Below are 16,399 nucleotides of genomic sequence, written 5' to 3'. Positions count from 1 at the left end.
ACATCAAGAATCTTCACAAGATTGTTTATTTTTCTTCTGCCAAAACACAGTCAAGCACAGGATTAAGTCGATCTCCCCATTGAGAAAACAGCAGTCTATATGTGTGGTTGTCTGTGAGAATGCAGCTAAGATCAATAAATATCAGGACTTGAACCAGTGAGTGACCTGTTAGGATGATTCAACATACAAGCTGAAGACCCAAAGTGTGTATTCATTGAAATTATAGTTTTTATGAATATATCTATTAATAATTTGCAAATTGATAACACAAAACACAATCAATTAAAATTATAAATTTGGAGAACAGATAGCTGCAGCTGAGGGGGGTTTTAAGGGTATAAGGTATTGGTCTGAAGAATATAGTTTACCATGAGAGAACTTGGTTATATCCATATTGAAAGTCTCTGTCCTGGCTTTTCCGAACAGGATACACAAGCTGATTTTCGTGGAAATACAGGATTTTTTTCAGTTTGCCAAGGTCAGGTCGGAGGGCAACTAGTTCAGCCAGGTTAAGGACTGAGCTGGTCAGAAGCACCCTGAGGAACAAAGAGAATAGTGTTAAGGTTCTGTCAGCATACTCAACAACATCCACCTTCACCCCTCAACCTCCCAAACAAAAAACAGATCCCCTGCAGGGACACTTCAATGGATAGTTCTTAATACCAGACCTCTGCAGTTAAAAGTTTTGATCTTGTAAAGCATACCAATAAAAAGTCTGTGCAGACATTTTTTTTATTTTTTAAAGAGCACATTGGGATCTCACCAGCTTTCAGGTTGCTATTATAGAAAGTAAGTAGTACACAAAGTCGGAATGTGCGGATTCTTCCCCCCTTTTTTCACAAAAAGAAAGTAAAACTTGAAAAGGAAGTTGTATCTGAAGGAAAAGAAGCTGACAAGGGAATTCTGCCCTCTGCAATTATCATTTCTTGAAGAGACCTATTCCTTGCACTATAGACTTAGACTACAGACTTAGGTTAGACTGTTGTGACACTGATGGTTTCCTATAAAGCAAATCAGCTCATATCCAGTATAATGACAGTGCCAAAAAAGGTAATACAGTATATTTCTGTGTGTACAGACTTATAAACATAGTGACAAACAAAACACAACTTAAAAAAAAATTGAAAACAGATCCTACAGTCAAGTTAAAAATAATTTGTAAATTGATGACAAAGCTAACAAATTTCAGAGACAGTGACATGATTTCTGTTATGAAAACAGTAGCCATAATTTGCACACACATTTTCTAACAAACTATTTAAGAGGACAGAGACAAAACAAAATTACTTCTAACCCTTTTAACCTCTTGGGACTGTCCCTCTTGGGCCAAGTTGAAAAATATTAACAGAGAAATATTGCCCTGCAGCTGCCCACACGGTCTATTCTGCAGAGCAGTGGTTCCCAAGCTTTTTCCCACCGAGGACCATCTACTTCAGGTCCCAAAATTTCATGGGCCGCTTCCTAAAATATTAACTTTTTTAATTAGTCCTACTTTTATATTACATTGTAAATAATATCTATCTATCTATCGCACATATAGTGATCAAAGATATCCTACAGATACTCAATGGGGTTCCTGTCTGGTGACATGCAAGGTCAGAGCTGAGCTGTGATTCCTGTTTCCATTTCATAAGCAGTGTATCAAGTCTCTGTATAAAAGAAAGAACAGACTTCAATATAATATGCATTCACAAGATAAAACAACACTGTTTTTTTTAAGCATTCATTAATAATATTAATTAAACTAAATGGATAGAATAGTTTCGAGTGATGGATGTGAATACTTTTGTATTCTATCAAGAAGAAATCTGAGCTATAGTTTTCCTAAAATAAAAGCAAACGGGTATATTGTCACATATTTTAAGATGTGTGCTTTTGACTAATTTCTATTATACCGCTTCATCTGAGGAATCCTAACAAAATGGCAAATATTTTGTAAACTAAACATGGCCATTCCTCCAAGCAATGTTTTCTGTCTGCTTGTATAATAAAACATCTATAGACCGCATAAGCATGATGGATATTAAATGAGTTATAAATCTAAAGTAATTTGTAACCCTGAATGCAAAACACATATGTCTCATTAAACATACATACCCTATGTATCTATGTATGTATATGTATGTATGTATGTATATATGTATTATGTAGAAATATACATACACAAAAACATATTTATATGTTCACATACACATACAGGCCTACACTTTTACAAATCTGTCTGGTTTAGGTTTCTTCTGGAATTCATGTCAGCATGGCGCTTTGCTCTCTGGGGGGAAATTTGCAGACATCTGACAAAATAAAACACTGAAAATAAATAAGAAATAAAATTAAAGAAAATGAAAAGTCATGGCGATTTTCAACAGCCCTGTAATAAACATACACACATTGGAATTCCTGAATAATATAATCAATTTTCAGGTAATAACTCCTTAGTTAACTCTATAAGAAATAAATCCCTTAATGGAACATCCACTGGATAACAAGCTTAACAGTGACTCTGGTCAGTATTTAACACTTTAAATAGATACTAATTATTTCTTTTATAAGGTTTTAGATTTGTCAGCTCTTGTGCAACACAATGATAAAGCATTTTCTTTCAAACATTATCATTACAAGTACATTAAATGAGCATTAATGAACCATAGGTTGGAAGTTTATTAACACTTGTACCCACTAGTAAAGGTTCTGGCATCAGGCAAAGCTGATTATATGTTCCTAGCAAGCCAAAACTGATGATAAAGTCCCTCTACAGAGTTAATTATTGCATTTTCATTAAGGTCTTTTGTGCATGTATTTGTTGTTTGTTGGTTTAATAATATGGAACACTGAGTTTGGATTGACAAGGATTTACTGTGCATTGTGTTTTGAGTAACAGCCAATCGTATTCTACAGTTTCTAAAGCCCAATTGGAAAGCAGTATTGAAGACAGTCATTATAGTTAAATCATGATATTCCTAAAGAAGAAGTTAAAGAATGATGGGCCAGAGAATGATGGGACACCACTTAAATCATAATGATATGCAAATCAGCCTATGAAATGCTGATAAACGTCTATGTCATTGGAGGATGAAATGTTACAATGCTGCTGTCATAATTGAGTGTTTTCATGTGTAAGTTAATAGGTTGTGTGAAGTGTGTCTCTTATTGTATAAGAGATGTCATCTTGTGCAGTCTGGGTGAGAGGACCACAATACAAAGCTAAGCTGCACAAACTCTGCAAAATACAGTCTCTCATACTGTAACCGTTCACACAGCCTTTTCACTTATTATAAATCACATGCATAAGGATTAGACACACAGTGAAAAATACTTTCATTTTTGTTAAATTAAATTAAAAATCAAAGATACATTTTCCAGGTATTACATACAGTATCATTTATTGTACTTCAACTTTAAGGGATTTTTTTCCCCATCTAACACATGCTATGGTAATTCAAAATAAAGTTAAAACTGAACAAGATGATGAATGCTATTAATAAAATACACATCTTTCTGTTCGAGATGTGGAAGCAAACCTATAATGCTTTGAAGCTCAGAGTCTCCCTAACTTATCCCAGCCTTTACTCATCTGTTCTTGAAACAGTCCCTTTTATGTGGTGAGCCCACGAGCCATTCGTACCGCCACACAATCACGTCACTGTACATCTTCAGCATGAGGATTATTTGCATTTCCTGGACCGTTTGAGCTTCAATCAAAATCTAAGGACCACGTACAAAAGAAACCACCCCCCAAGTAATACAGCATATTGACTCAAACCAGATGAAAGTTCTCTATTTTTACCTTTTCCTGCCAATAATAGTCTCAGGGATATCCTGTGTAGTTAAGGTTTATATGCAAGGACTGACAAACTGTAATAGTGATTTCAACTTTACAATAGAACCAAAGATAGAAGTATTTTACTACAAATAATTATTCAGATATTTTATAATTTTATAATAACTGTATCTGATATACTCTGAACTAAAAGTAACCAGCTCTTAAATACAGAGCAGTCCTTTCTATCGGTCAAAAAGTCCTTTCAAGATATTCAGAAGAAATCATAAACAAATAACACCCAGGAATATAGTTACTCATGGAATATTCCTAGAAAGAAAAATAAGTTTGTAATTAGTTGAAGGTTACAGTTACAGTAATAGCTGGGGTTACAGTATTTCTTCTGTCCATAGTCAGGAAAAGCATAACAGTTCTCCAGCGATGCTCTTTATCACTTGCGTCCCTGTCTTTTAAAAAATAATTACAAAGTTAGTCTGTTAAGGGTACCGATACATTCATATTTGTGTTAAAATCTTGCTTATTCGTGAGCCTCGACAAACTAATCAACGTCCCTCAAGCACCAATTCCACACCTGTGACTATTCAAAAGAAAGGCTTTTTAAATTATTCCAAATCAGTAACAATAGTACTTCCACTAAATAAGAAACAGATAAAGAGTTTGTGTGCCAAGCTGATACCTATCAGCTTCCTTGCTTTTAATCTGATTAAAATGTGGTTCTGTAAAAATGCTGAACAAAGGGAATGGCAACACAGTGCCAAGAAAAATATTGAATGGAAATGTATTTTTGATTTTGGTAGTTCTTTGGTACATATTATATGGATGTTTTTTTATTATTATTATTATTATTATTATTATTATTATTATGGCTTCCTTATTTGAATTGTCTGTCCACTTATCACTATTATTCTTAGTAGTAGTAGCAGCAGATGAAGAAGAAATGCTTTTCTTCAATGGTATTAAACTAAAGAAAATCCAGTCAGGTATTTAGCCCCTCGCAGAGATGACCAAGGTTAAAAGAAAACTACACTGCAAGATGCAAGTCAAAGACTCCTCTGTGCTTTAAGAAGAATGCCAGAATATTATGAAAGAAAGTTCTTTATAAATTGATGCAACAGACAGCACAGAGCAGGTTGTCCAAATGAAAGATGTATGTTTTGATGTTTTATTAATTTAACTTTAACAGCTCAAGTGCAGCTTTCAAGTAGTATTGGTTATCTACATCCTCTGTCTCATTTAAAATGCACCTCTGACTTAAAATCTGCTGGCTGCTATTTTTTCCTCATGCACACAGATCTAAATACCCCCACTTAACACCTGTATGAATGCAACACAGTTAAAAACACCTAGCGGCAGAAGCCTGGTTATAATCACTACTTAACACATATAACAATGAGCATGCAAACACTAGATGTAGTAAAATGTTACCTATGTTAACAATTTCCCTTGCATAAATCAAGACTAGCTCTTATTAATAAAACATACTCAGAGAGTTTAACACAAAGTCTGTATCATCCAGCACTATTTCTCAATGGCATGGAAAACAAAATAAAGACAGAATGAAATCAGTCACAGTTCATACAGTTTATTTAACAGATATCATGAAGAATTATAACATTCACTAATTAGGAACAAATATAGTTCTGTTAGCTTTATCTTTTCCCCAGAAGGTTAATAATATACAAATAAGCTGTGAATATGTATAATATAAACGCTATATGTTGATAGTTTTCCTTACAATTGTTTAAATTAGAACAGCCTATGCAAGAAATTCTGAAGATTTCACGAACGCCACTGACCCACAAAAAGTAGCTTCGCCTCTTTCGAAATCATAATGTAACTCCTGAGCATACCGGTAATCTTTTCCCCCTATAAACTGTATCACTTGCATTTTCCACCTCACTCTGCTTGCAATGGAGGAAGTTGCATGCTCCTCTGCTGTGCCCTTTGATGAATGATCAAATGATTAAACAATAATAATAAACAGAAGAGCTTTTGTTTGTTGTTGCTGCTCACAGCCCTGAACTGGTAACATTGCAATATTGACCTATGATATCAGAGGCAAAAGAAAGGCCAGAATTACAAAAATATATAATTTTGGAGTGGGGGGGTGTCAAAGGAGAAATAAAAGGGGAATTTTACGACCATCCAAAAACAAAGTGTTTCCACTGCAAATATTTAGGACCCATTCCCCATTGAAGAGAATATTGATACTTAATCTATACCATTTCTGTACTTCAGTGCTAGGGTAACCTTCTTCTATTATACCACTGGCACATTTCAATCATTAAGAGTCCCATTGTCCTTTACAAAGATGAATAGACATACTAGAAATGCGAGGCCAGTCTGGTCTCAAAAGATTTTGTTTATGTTTTTTTATCTAAAAAACAAAAGAACAAACAAACAAACCAAACAAAACCACAAAAACAGGTGTTTGCTCAATAAAGATCTTGTTCTAATATGCATTTATGAAAAGACACTTTGTATAGCCTGCCTGGGTCCACAGGGTTCGATAAAAAACTGTAACACCGGCATGTTGCTCCCTTAGAGAAAGAGCTCAGTGTACATTCATGGCAAAAATGTTTCTTGCTTCAAACACTACTTAAACTGGCAGTCCAGTGCAATTAGCTTCCCTAGCAAGAAGCGTCCTCCACCAGTCTCAATCCGCACAGAGGCACATGACTGATATGGATGAATGGATTACTTTAACATTCATTTCATATGTTCAATCTAGAATAGGAATAATTGCTTCCACAGGTGAAGAGAAAACATTATATATACTGTATATATTGGTTTCCATGCCATACAGGGGAAGTGTAAATGAAGAGTAGATTTATAAACATTGAAAATATTTTAAATATTGAGAAGGAGGAAAAAATATAAACTTTAGTTAGGGTTAATAATGTATGTTTAATTGATTTAAGTGTTTATATGTACTGAAAATTTTATGTTTTGTAGTTTTTTCCTCCATTCTGCTTAAAACCTTATGTCGCTATGTCTGAAGGGTAGAAATTACTTTCCCCATTTGCTTCATGTTTGCTGTATTATATATTTGAACACTACAAATATAGAAAGGGTTTGTGAAACCTTATAACGTTACCTGCACAACATAACCAAAACAACCTAAACAGATCGATCGCGCCTGTCCTTTCACAAGCTTCTTCGACATATTCATTGCTGATGTGATATCATGATTGACCAAATCCCAATTTTATCTCTGAACGCCGAGTGTAAATGTAGCTCTCACCTGCTTCTTTGTAAGAACGGGAAGAAATAAGTGGATTTCAACCTCAAGGATAGTTATATACTGCTGTCAGGATCAGGATATGTTGTCACAAGCTTGAGGTTGATTAGGCCTATATTTAAATGTGAACATAAAAAGACAGCCACTAATCTGACTTTAATGTTCCCTGCTCAGATGAAAGCAAAACATTGTGGGGGAAAAAAAAGACCTAACTAATATGGACTAGAATGTAAAGTATGGCCAAATCTAGGTTCACAATAATATTTCAGAAAAATGTTTAAAAAACACACAAAAAAAACATAAGTGTAATATATTGACTGTCTAACAGCTCTCTTGCTTTTAAAAACAATAATATTGATCAGGCTCAGAGATTTAGGTATGAATGTAACTTGCAAACCGGAGAGGCCTGTGTGGGAGGGATGCTTTTACATTTTTTAGATTCATCTCTTTCCCAGTTTCCTGTAAGCAGCCCACCTATCAACTTTTTGGAAAGCACAAGATTAACTTCAGTAATCGTTGTTAGGTAACTATTTTTTAGGTCATGCCTCACTTCTTGCAGGCCTTTCTCACAGAATTCATACCACAGTAGCAGGTGTTCATTAGTAAAAAAAAAAAATATATATATATATATATATATAAATATATATATATACATATATATGCGCTTCCTTGCCATTTGTGGGATCAACTGATGTCCTTCTCAAAGGATGGCTGCAGCAGTTGTGTTTAATGTTTTTCAGATACATTTCCTTAGTAGCAACTCTTAAAAAAGTAAGAAGACAATTAGGATGTTACATTCCAATTTAACTAGGGCCCATGCTTTGGAGGATAAACAGATATAAATTAGACCATTTTCTTTAAACTCAATGATCATGCAGGTCATTTTATTTTTTTATATATACTGTATGCATTTATTATAAACCGAGAAGGTGATTAAATGGATTTCACATGTAGAAAAAAGCTAAGAATTATGCACTTGATAAAACATTCATACTTTTAATCCAGTATTTCTACTTTTTGCATTTAGTCAAAGACGTTGAGAAGTATGAGTTGAGAAGTTGAGAAAAATATATACATAGGTAAATCACACTAGCTGATTGTTCCACCCATGCAATATAAATGGATTGTGATTACAGATTAATATGTATATACATACATTTACATCAAAACTCACTCCATAACTAATGCATAACTCCTTTCACTGCACAATTATCAAATACACATATGATATACTGCATCTAATATAATTTAATAATCCAAGATATGCTTTGAAGATGACAGTACTATATGTTTCTATTTTGCATTAAGTAATTCAAAAGATGTAACCGAATCCAGGGATTTCCCCCTCCCACCACTGTTCTTCAAATGATACTGAAGAAAGCCCCTGAAAGAATACAGTATACATCCAGTCAGCATTTAAAAACTAGCCTCTAAAACACCCCACCTCATAATACAGTTTTAGAAGGAAAGAGGTCAATCCGTTACTGATCTCTCATAAGTAAACTGCAGCTGATGGAGTCTTCTTGACTAAAAAACACAACTTCACTGTAAAGCACTGCTGGATTTAGCTTTCAGTATGATTTGGCAATTAATAACAAAGTAACACAATATTGCTTTTATAAATAATTCATAACTCACATCTTCTAGAGGTACAATTGTCAAGTAGTTGATTACTATGGAAATAAAACAACAATTACAATGTATGAATAGAGTAACTAATAATAACTTTTACACTAGTTAATACTGTTGTTTGTATTATCAGTGCGAGTATACATTTCTCTATCCATAGAAACACTGTATTGATTAAACATGGTGCAGTTACTCAAAGTGAAGTATTACATTTCAAATACCACAACATGTACACATTTGTAGGCTTACAATACATAAAAAATTACTTAAATTAATATTGTTCCTGTTTTTAAAACTCCCAGCAGTCACACTGAACTTATTAAAATCCATTTTACAAAATTAAACTACATAGTTTGCCATAATAATGTCCTTAGGGAATATACTAAGTAAAATTATCAGTCACAAACTTTTTACTTTAATTCAACTTGGCAACTATTTCTTAGAATATTGAGAAGCTCTAGGGAAAATATAGATTTGGTCTCAGTTGTTAGTAAGTTTTCTGTTGAAAAGGATTAAACAATGGATAGGGAAAGGGCTGCAATCATGCAAGTTATTGACACAGGAGAAATCGCAGAACAAAGTGGATCTGTGTGAAAAGCAAAAAAAAAAAAGATTAGCTTAATTATCATTCTGAAGCAGCTTAGCACAGCACCTGTGCATGAATAATATCATTTATGACCACATTGAAATGTGCATAATTTTCCTTAAATCACGGAAATTAGCAGAATAACAAGGGATGAACAAGTTGAGCTCTTCGGAGCCTGAACCCGGATGAGTTAGGGTAATTGCACTGTCTTATGAATCTTAGTTCCGCGTTTCGAGTTGTGGGAAGAGAATGGTTTCCATCTTCCTTTTTGAGTTCCATGACTCAGAGTGTGAAAGCTAACCCTGCCTAATAAACGTAATGCTGGGTATGAGATTAAAGATGACAATGATTTGTCTAAACAGTATGTTTTACCACAATTGAGTTGTACAAGTTTACATTAAAACAAGTGTTTCAGTTGCCTTTTTTTTTTTACTAAAAATATGAACATTTGACTAAATAAACTTTTTATAATATGTTGATATAATGTTAGATCTAATTACTTTCCACTACACTATAGAAATATCAACAGATACAAAGATTTTCAAGAGGATTCTTGAAGGCCAGAACATTTGTAACTTTGAATGTAAATGGATTTATGAAGATAAAATATTGGGTTAAATGTCATGACCTTTTGGAAAGGGAGATTTAAAAAATATACAGAATTTAAATTAATCTGGAAAAGAAAACTAAACTAAAACTAACTTAATAATTTCTAAACTATTATATTTCTACAATACAAATAGCTGACAGTATGGAAAAATAATATCACAAAAATTGTCAGATAAGCAAATAATAATGCAAAAAGGTGAGTCGGTATTTTATTGTATTATGTTTGTTTTTTTGTAGGGATTTTCCCAAGATAATATACTGATATGAACTAAGCCTGTCAGATTGTTATAAATGTAATATATATTTTCATTTATTCTCAGTAACATTGGTTATTACATAATATATAAGGTTATTCAGGGAATTATTTAGTTGAATATATATGCAGCTACTGTCCAAGCCTATTCCTCCATGATATCATTAACTTGTTGAAATCAATGGAGTTTACAGAAAAAAGTTGACATACCCCTATATTACCTCATTTTCTCAAGGCAGAATGAGTGTTAACTCGAGACCTGTGCAGGCTGCCTGCAATTCTTGTATTACTCACCAAGCTGTTTTACTGATGCTAGATAAAATCCCGAGCAGGAAACCCGAAATGTACAGACCCTCAGCATCAACTACAAATGTCTCAGTTCTCAGTCTCACACTAACAGTCATGCTTCTCCTCACAATACCTAGTGGTCCATCCCATACAACAACACTATCACCTCCATGCTGGGCAATTGGGACAACCCCTCTATTGGTTATTTCCATCAAACTGTACCACTTTAAGCACTTCTATAAATCTGTATAGGCTATAAAATCCTTGGGCACCGAATTTCCACCAGGTATATCTGGATGAATGTACCAGGTATTTCGATGCTGCCAGCACAAGACAGTCCACTGTATTTCACTTACCTGTAGGTTGAGCTGCTGGGAATGGCCTGCATGAAATACAAGGAGGCTGTTCTCGCCCTCCAGTGCCATTTCTTTGCTGGTAAAGAAAAAGTAACGCAGTCCTCCACATTCTCCTGAAGCAGGTCGATCAACTGCTTATGGGAGCCCCCATAAAATGCTTCAATTAGCAGAACACTCATTAGGGTATGATATGAATTCTGAAATACAAACAGAGAGAAGGAAATATTCAAGTCCTGTGTCACAGATCAATGTATTATAATATATTGTCAGTGTATGCTGTGATTACTGTCACAGGCAGGATTATTGGATCATTAAACAACAGGAATCCCTTAATACAATGTTAAATTCATTGGCGTATATGTTTGAGTAGCCTGTTCACTTTATTTTTTAAAGACACTAAGAGGAAATGCAAGGCAGTGGTATTTAGGATGCCCAAGCTGGTAATTGACTGGTAGACAAGGGCATAAAGCAACTGTCTCATCTAAAGATTGTCCTTCCTAAAATTGAAGATTTTTTGATTATGATATTGGGTGGAATGAAGTGACTAACAACATTGTGAGTTCAGAGAATGTCCACTGCCCACAGATATTTTGCACATAGTTGTTGCACACGACTATACAATTTTGCTGATTATTTACTGTGCTGCAGAAACAAACTGAAAAAGCCAGATTTCTAGTACGCATTAAAATACAAAAAATAACATAAAATAAGTGGTTAGATTTAGAGATCGTGAAGTGAGATTATGTTTCAATGGGAAAGTATACCTTCAGAATTATTTTTTCAGAAAACCCTGGCTAATCTTCTGGAAACCACACACTTTTCAGGAAACTCAAACCGTCTATTATTATTTATTGCAGATTTAAAACCCACAATCAATAAGTGGGTAGTTATAGATTTAGTAAACGTAGCATTCGCCTACAGTATTTCCAAACGTAATTGACATTTTGAGATCTTTAGTCAGATGTTTTTTGTCTTCAATAGCTGTGCTTTCTACAGGTGCACTATGGAACAGACAGCTTTCACAGCCAGGCATGATGTGCTAAAAACTCCATGACTTTGATTTAAATGTATATCTACAATACTGCATTTACAGTTTGTGAGGAGTGATTCATTCAGACAGTTCAGACATCAGAACCTAGGGAACAGTTATTTTCAAAGTAAGAAGTTATGTGAAGGATTGACTATTGTCAAAAACTGTTACTACTTCAATACAAAGGGAAACATGCTACTATTGTAAACTGGTATAAAGTATAAGCTTGGACAAAAGTGCATGGTTAGACAGTTATAAACCATAACTCCCTGAATATTTTACAAAGTGACAACTAAAATAAAGAGTATAGTATGAATCCTCCAGCATTCCACACTTCTAACTGAAAATACATAAAGTAAGAATTGTTTGCATCATGGTTAAGGCTATATGTAGGCCTAATTTAGGCTATACATTACTTCAAATAGACATTCATTTGATTGAGTTTTCACCAATTTCATTATCTCTCTATATCTGGTACCATGTTTCAATTGTACCCTTACTATATTACGTTTCACCAATTGGGACCAATGGAGGATATAGCCCAAGGACTATTTGGATTGATTTATTTAATAATGATACTAGAAAAAAGTGAGGTGCTAAACACACAATTGTATGAAAGTTTTTTCTGATTATGTCGTCTGCTTGGTAATATACTGATTTGGGAAAATGCTCAAATGGCATCCCAAGAAACCCAAACATCTCAACAATGCTTCATTTCCATTCTAAACGTGATACCTGCCTCCACGAGATCACTTTTTATATCCATAATGCGCAATGTCTGGACAACTGATCTAAAGAAAATAAAACTGAATAAATAATGTCTGAAACCCATGTTGAATTCACATGAATTCTACATTCACTTATTTCCAAATGGAAAACATGCATATTTAACACTTAATCAAGGGCTACCATTTCTTGTTCATGTATCCTGTACAAGTTTCCCATTTAATCTCTACTATATTAAATGTTTCAGTCTTACTTGAGTCAGTTGTTTTATATATTATATATTTATAATGTTATATTTCATGCATGCATTAACCTCATTTTTAGTAATCTAAAGTACTAGTAGACCTCATTTTTAGTAATCTAAAGTACTGGTAGTTGTAAAACTATCTTGTGTAATTATACTGCAGTATAGAAAGAAAGGAACTATAATTAACCACAACAATAAGTAGTGTTAAGGATTCTATATATGAAAACATTATTTTATTTTTCCTCCTAGGCTATATGGAGTGAAATATTTGATACTGAAGTTCAAAAACACATGTCCACACACAAGAAAGAGAGTGAGAGGAGGTCAAACTGCAAAGTATACCAAGGAATAACTTTGTTTGCAACTATAACAGCACATTTGAAATACTTCCCCTAGTTTCCCCTGTACATGACTCAAGTTTCAAATAGAGAGTGCACAACTAAGTCCTGTACATTTTGCTAAAATATTTTACCATTCCAAATCACTGTGCAAACAGTTTTGATTCTATTTTTCGCTGGCCTTTGGTAAGTATTAATATTACAAAAAATGTCTGTATTCAACAGGCTTTAGGATATGAAAGTTAAATCCAATGTGCTCCTAGAGTTATATCGTCATGACTGACCAAAGCAACATTTAAAAGAAAGGAATCCAATTATTTGTCACTTCACTTCCTCAATGATTTGATCTTTCCACAAATATGACACTCTTATCTTATTTTGTTATAATTCACAAGGTAAAAAGTGGCCTCTGACAATAAAATAAAGCGCAAAAGGATACAAGTTTGCAGTTTGCAGGGCAGTCAAAGTTCCAATTTGGTCTAGGCCTTGATGTGAATTCAAAATATTTTTCACTGCAATTTACTGCAGACTCTGATATAGCTGTATATGGGCTGGGATTAAATCAAATCTTTGACCCACCCGCTAACAGAAAACTACAGAACTGTACTCAGCTTCATTTTTAGTTAGATGCCACTTTCTTCTAATCAGAAATGTAACCACTATAATGTACAGGTCTGTAGTTTGTTATAAGCGGGTGGGTCAATGTTTTGAATTAATGCGGCCCATGGTTTCTTCACAGTGCTACTGTCCGTAAATAATGAGTATAGGCCTACAACACTTTTTGTTTTACTGAATGAAAGTCTAATGCTGGACATCAATGGAAAATGCTGAGCATGGTGATATTTGTTTCAGGTTATATTTGTTTAACAGCAGCTATGATCAGTAACATAAAAACCTATTTTAACATTACCAACTTAATGGAAACACAATGGTACAAAACCTGGCATAAAACACGACTTTAACAAAATTGCTGATTTCTTTCCTCCTCAGCAAACATGAGTGTTATCTTTTCCAGACTTAATGAGTAAAATATATTGTACTGATCACAGATATATTCATAGTAGGGATTTATAGCTTTAAAATGTATGAAAGATTTAAGCTCAGCAAATGTAAGCTTTAAACAAAGCAAGAGACTTTAGTGGCTTTAGTGGCTGCATCGCTCAGATGACTCAATCATATTTATGATACACAAAAAATTTCATATTCATACTCTCACACAAACAAAGTTTCTATTTTTATTTTTAGGAAAAATAAAACTTGTTTCTGGGGATTCCCACCTTCCCACCAGTTAGTATTAGTGGCATTTTACATGCAACTGAATTTCACCAACCCCCTGCCATTTCACTATCTTAGACAGGTTCACCAATGTGTTGATACTGTACAACAACAGGACATGAAAAGGGTTTCTGGTGCACTCCTACACATATCTGACTCATTAGGGAATCCCCAACATCGCTTCAAATAAATAAATAAATACATACATACATACATAATGCTGAACATTAATTATGTTGACATTACAAGAACATTTACTGAAGTGAAACTAAAAGAACACTCAAAAATGTAAAGAATTCATATCAACAGACTACAAGTTGTGGCCCACAAATGCACATTAGAGTAGTGGACTGTTACTGACAATGTGCAAAAGTTCACTGTAATAAGAGCAGTCTTTGTGCAGTTTAACAGAAAAAATAAAAAAGGCCTTTCATGTAAATACAATAGTCCGTTAAGAAGGATGCCAGCAGAGATATGTAATTTCCTTTCATATAAGTTTTCCTTTTGCTGTTTGCAGAGCAAATGGCCTTCAAATATATCATAACGTTTTACGCTTTTATATTCTGATGTTGGCTTACGATGTTTATGTTTAACAAAGGGTTAATCATTTGAGACTAAATAAATAAATATGAATCCACTTATCACCAGTTTAATTGCCAATGCATACTAATTGGGCCAACACATTTGTTTTCAAATAGCAATATCTTGAGTGCTAATTCCTTGGAATGGGGTTCTTAGCTTGGAAAAAACGATGTGAACTAAAATAAAAAAAAATACAAAACTGGAACTGTAAATTAAAAGTTTTTAGTTAACAAAATAAAAGAATATGAATTTATTTTGTAGCACTTTTAACACGACTCATACAGAATGTTAATTTAAACTGCTTCTACTGGACAACATCATTTTGATTTATGTTTTCAATTCGGTTCTCATTAGTCTATTATCCTTCAGCTTCTTCATTAAAAATTTAAGAGAGAGTTAAAAGGTGTGTTCCTATATCAAAGCGCTGCTTGTGATTATGTGTTAGCTTCCTGTCGTGTGAGAGATTCCTTGCTCCTTAGCCATTGACTTTTTATGTACCATTAACTGTTTGTAATCAAACTGCCAACCTGCAAAATGAAGATAACCCTTTTGCATACGGACCATTTCATAGCAAATCTTTGTGGTCCCCAGGTAGCCATATTTTTGGATTAGCAAAATACAGATACGTACCTTTATAGACAGAATGTGAGCATCCTATGGTGTGACATCATTGCCTTGCAAAACATTTTTGGTGCATGTACTAAATAAACTAACCTAAAAAGTTAATTATGTGTTTAGCATTGCAAGGATCAAATATTTATACTTGATGAATGTAAGATAAGACTTGATACACTGATTGTTTAGCCATAAGGTGGTGGACCTTGCGTTATTTTCAAATTATGGACACAAATCAAACACATGATTTTGAGAATGTAGGCCTAGGTATAATATAGGTTGACTCCCATAACAAGACTGAATCAATCTAGTCTGTAACACAACTATTGTTCAGTAAAACTTGGTAAATTGTAAGGGTATAGATCAATCTGTAAAACACAGCTATGAAACATTAGGAAGAAAAGGGATATAAAATGGAATTAGATTACCACTCATTTAAGGCCAAATAATAAACAATATAATAAAGATTATATTTAACAATATAGGAGGGAGAACACTTCAGGAATTCATTGATGGAATACAATTTGTCAACCTTTCTCAAGCCCTACTAGTCCTTTGTGCTTTGGGATAATTTTGGTGGACTTTTTTTTTTTAATAATTGGCATAATAATTAGCTAACCCCCTTATTCAATGAGACCGTAAATGCATGCAATAGTAAGACTAGGAAATGCAAAATAATTCTACACTACGTTCATACTTACTGGAAAATGTTTTTTGGCAACAATATTTTATGATTGGTTTCAGTTTTATTAAAAATGTGTGGTTTCATTATCTTTAAAGAAGAAATTAACATACTTAGAAATAGGATTGCTCTGATTGCATATAATTCATTATTTTGAAATCTGG

The 16,399-nt window shown here is 33.7% G+C and overlaps 1 protein-coding gene across 3 annotated transcripts in view; it reads right to left on the bottom strand.

Moving 5' to 3' along the window:
- gtdc1 (glycosyltransferase-like domain containing 1) overlaps positions 1–16,399 on the bottom strand; it is an 83,457-nt gene that overhangs the window by 52,465 nt on the left and 14,593 nt on the right. For all 3 annotated transcript variants that reach the window (XM_066687510.1, XM_066687509.1, XM_066687511.1), the window contains exons 2-3: positions 10,741–10,937; positions 369–536 (exon numbers count right to left, since the gene is read on the bottom strand). In XM_066687510.1, the coding sequence (XP_066543607.1) occupies positions 369–536; positions 10,741–10,919 (347 nt within the window). In that variant the 5' untranslated portion in view covers positions 10,920–10,937. The remainder of the gene's footprint in view (positions 1–368; positions 537–10,740; positions 10,938–16,399) is intronic.

Source organism: Amia ocellicauda, chromosome 16 (assembly GCF_036373705.1).
Source record: "Amia ocellicauda isolate fAmiCal2 chromosome 16, fAmiCal2.hap1, whole genome shotgun sequence".
In the NCBI taxonomy this organism is placed as follows: Eukaryota; Metazoa; Chordata; class Actinopteri; order Amiiformes; family Amiidae; genus Amia; species Amia ocellicauda.
This window is presented reverse-complemented; position numbering and strand designations above follow the sequence as displayed.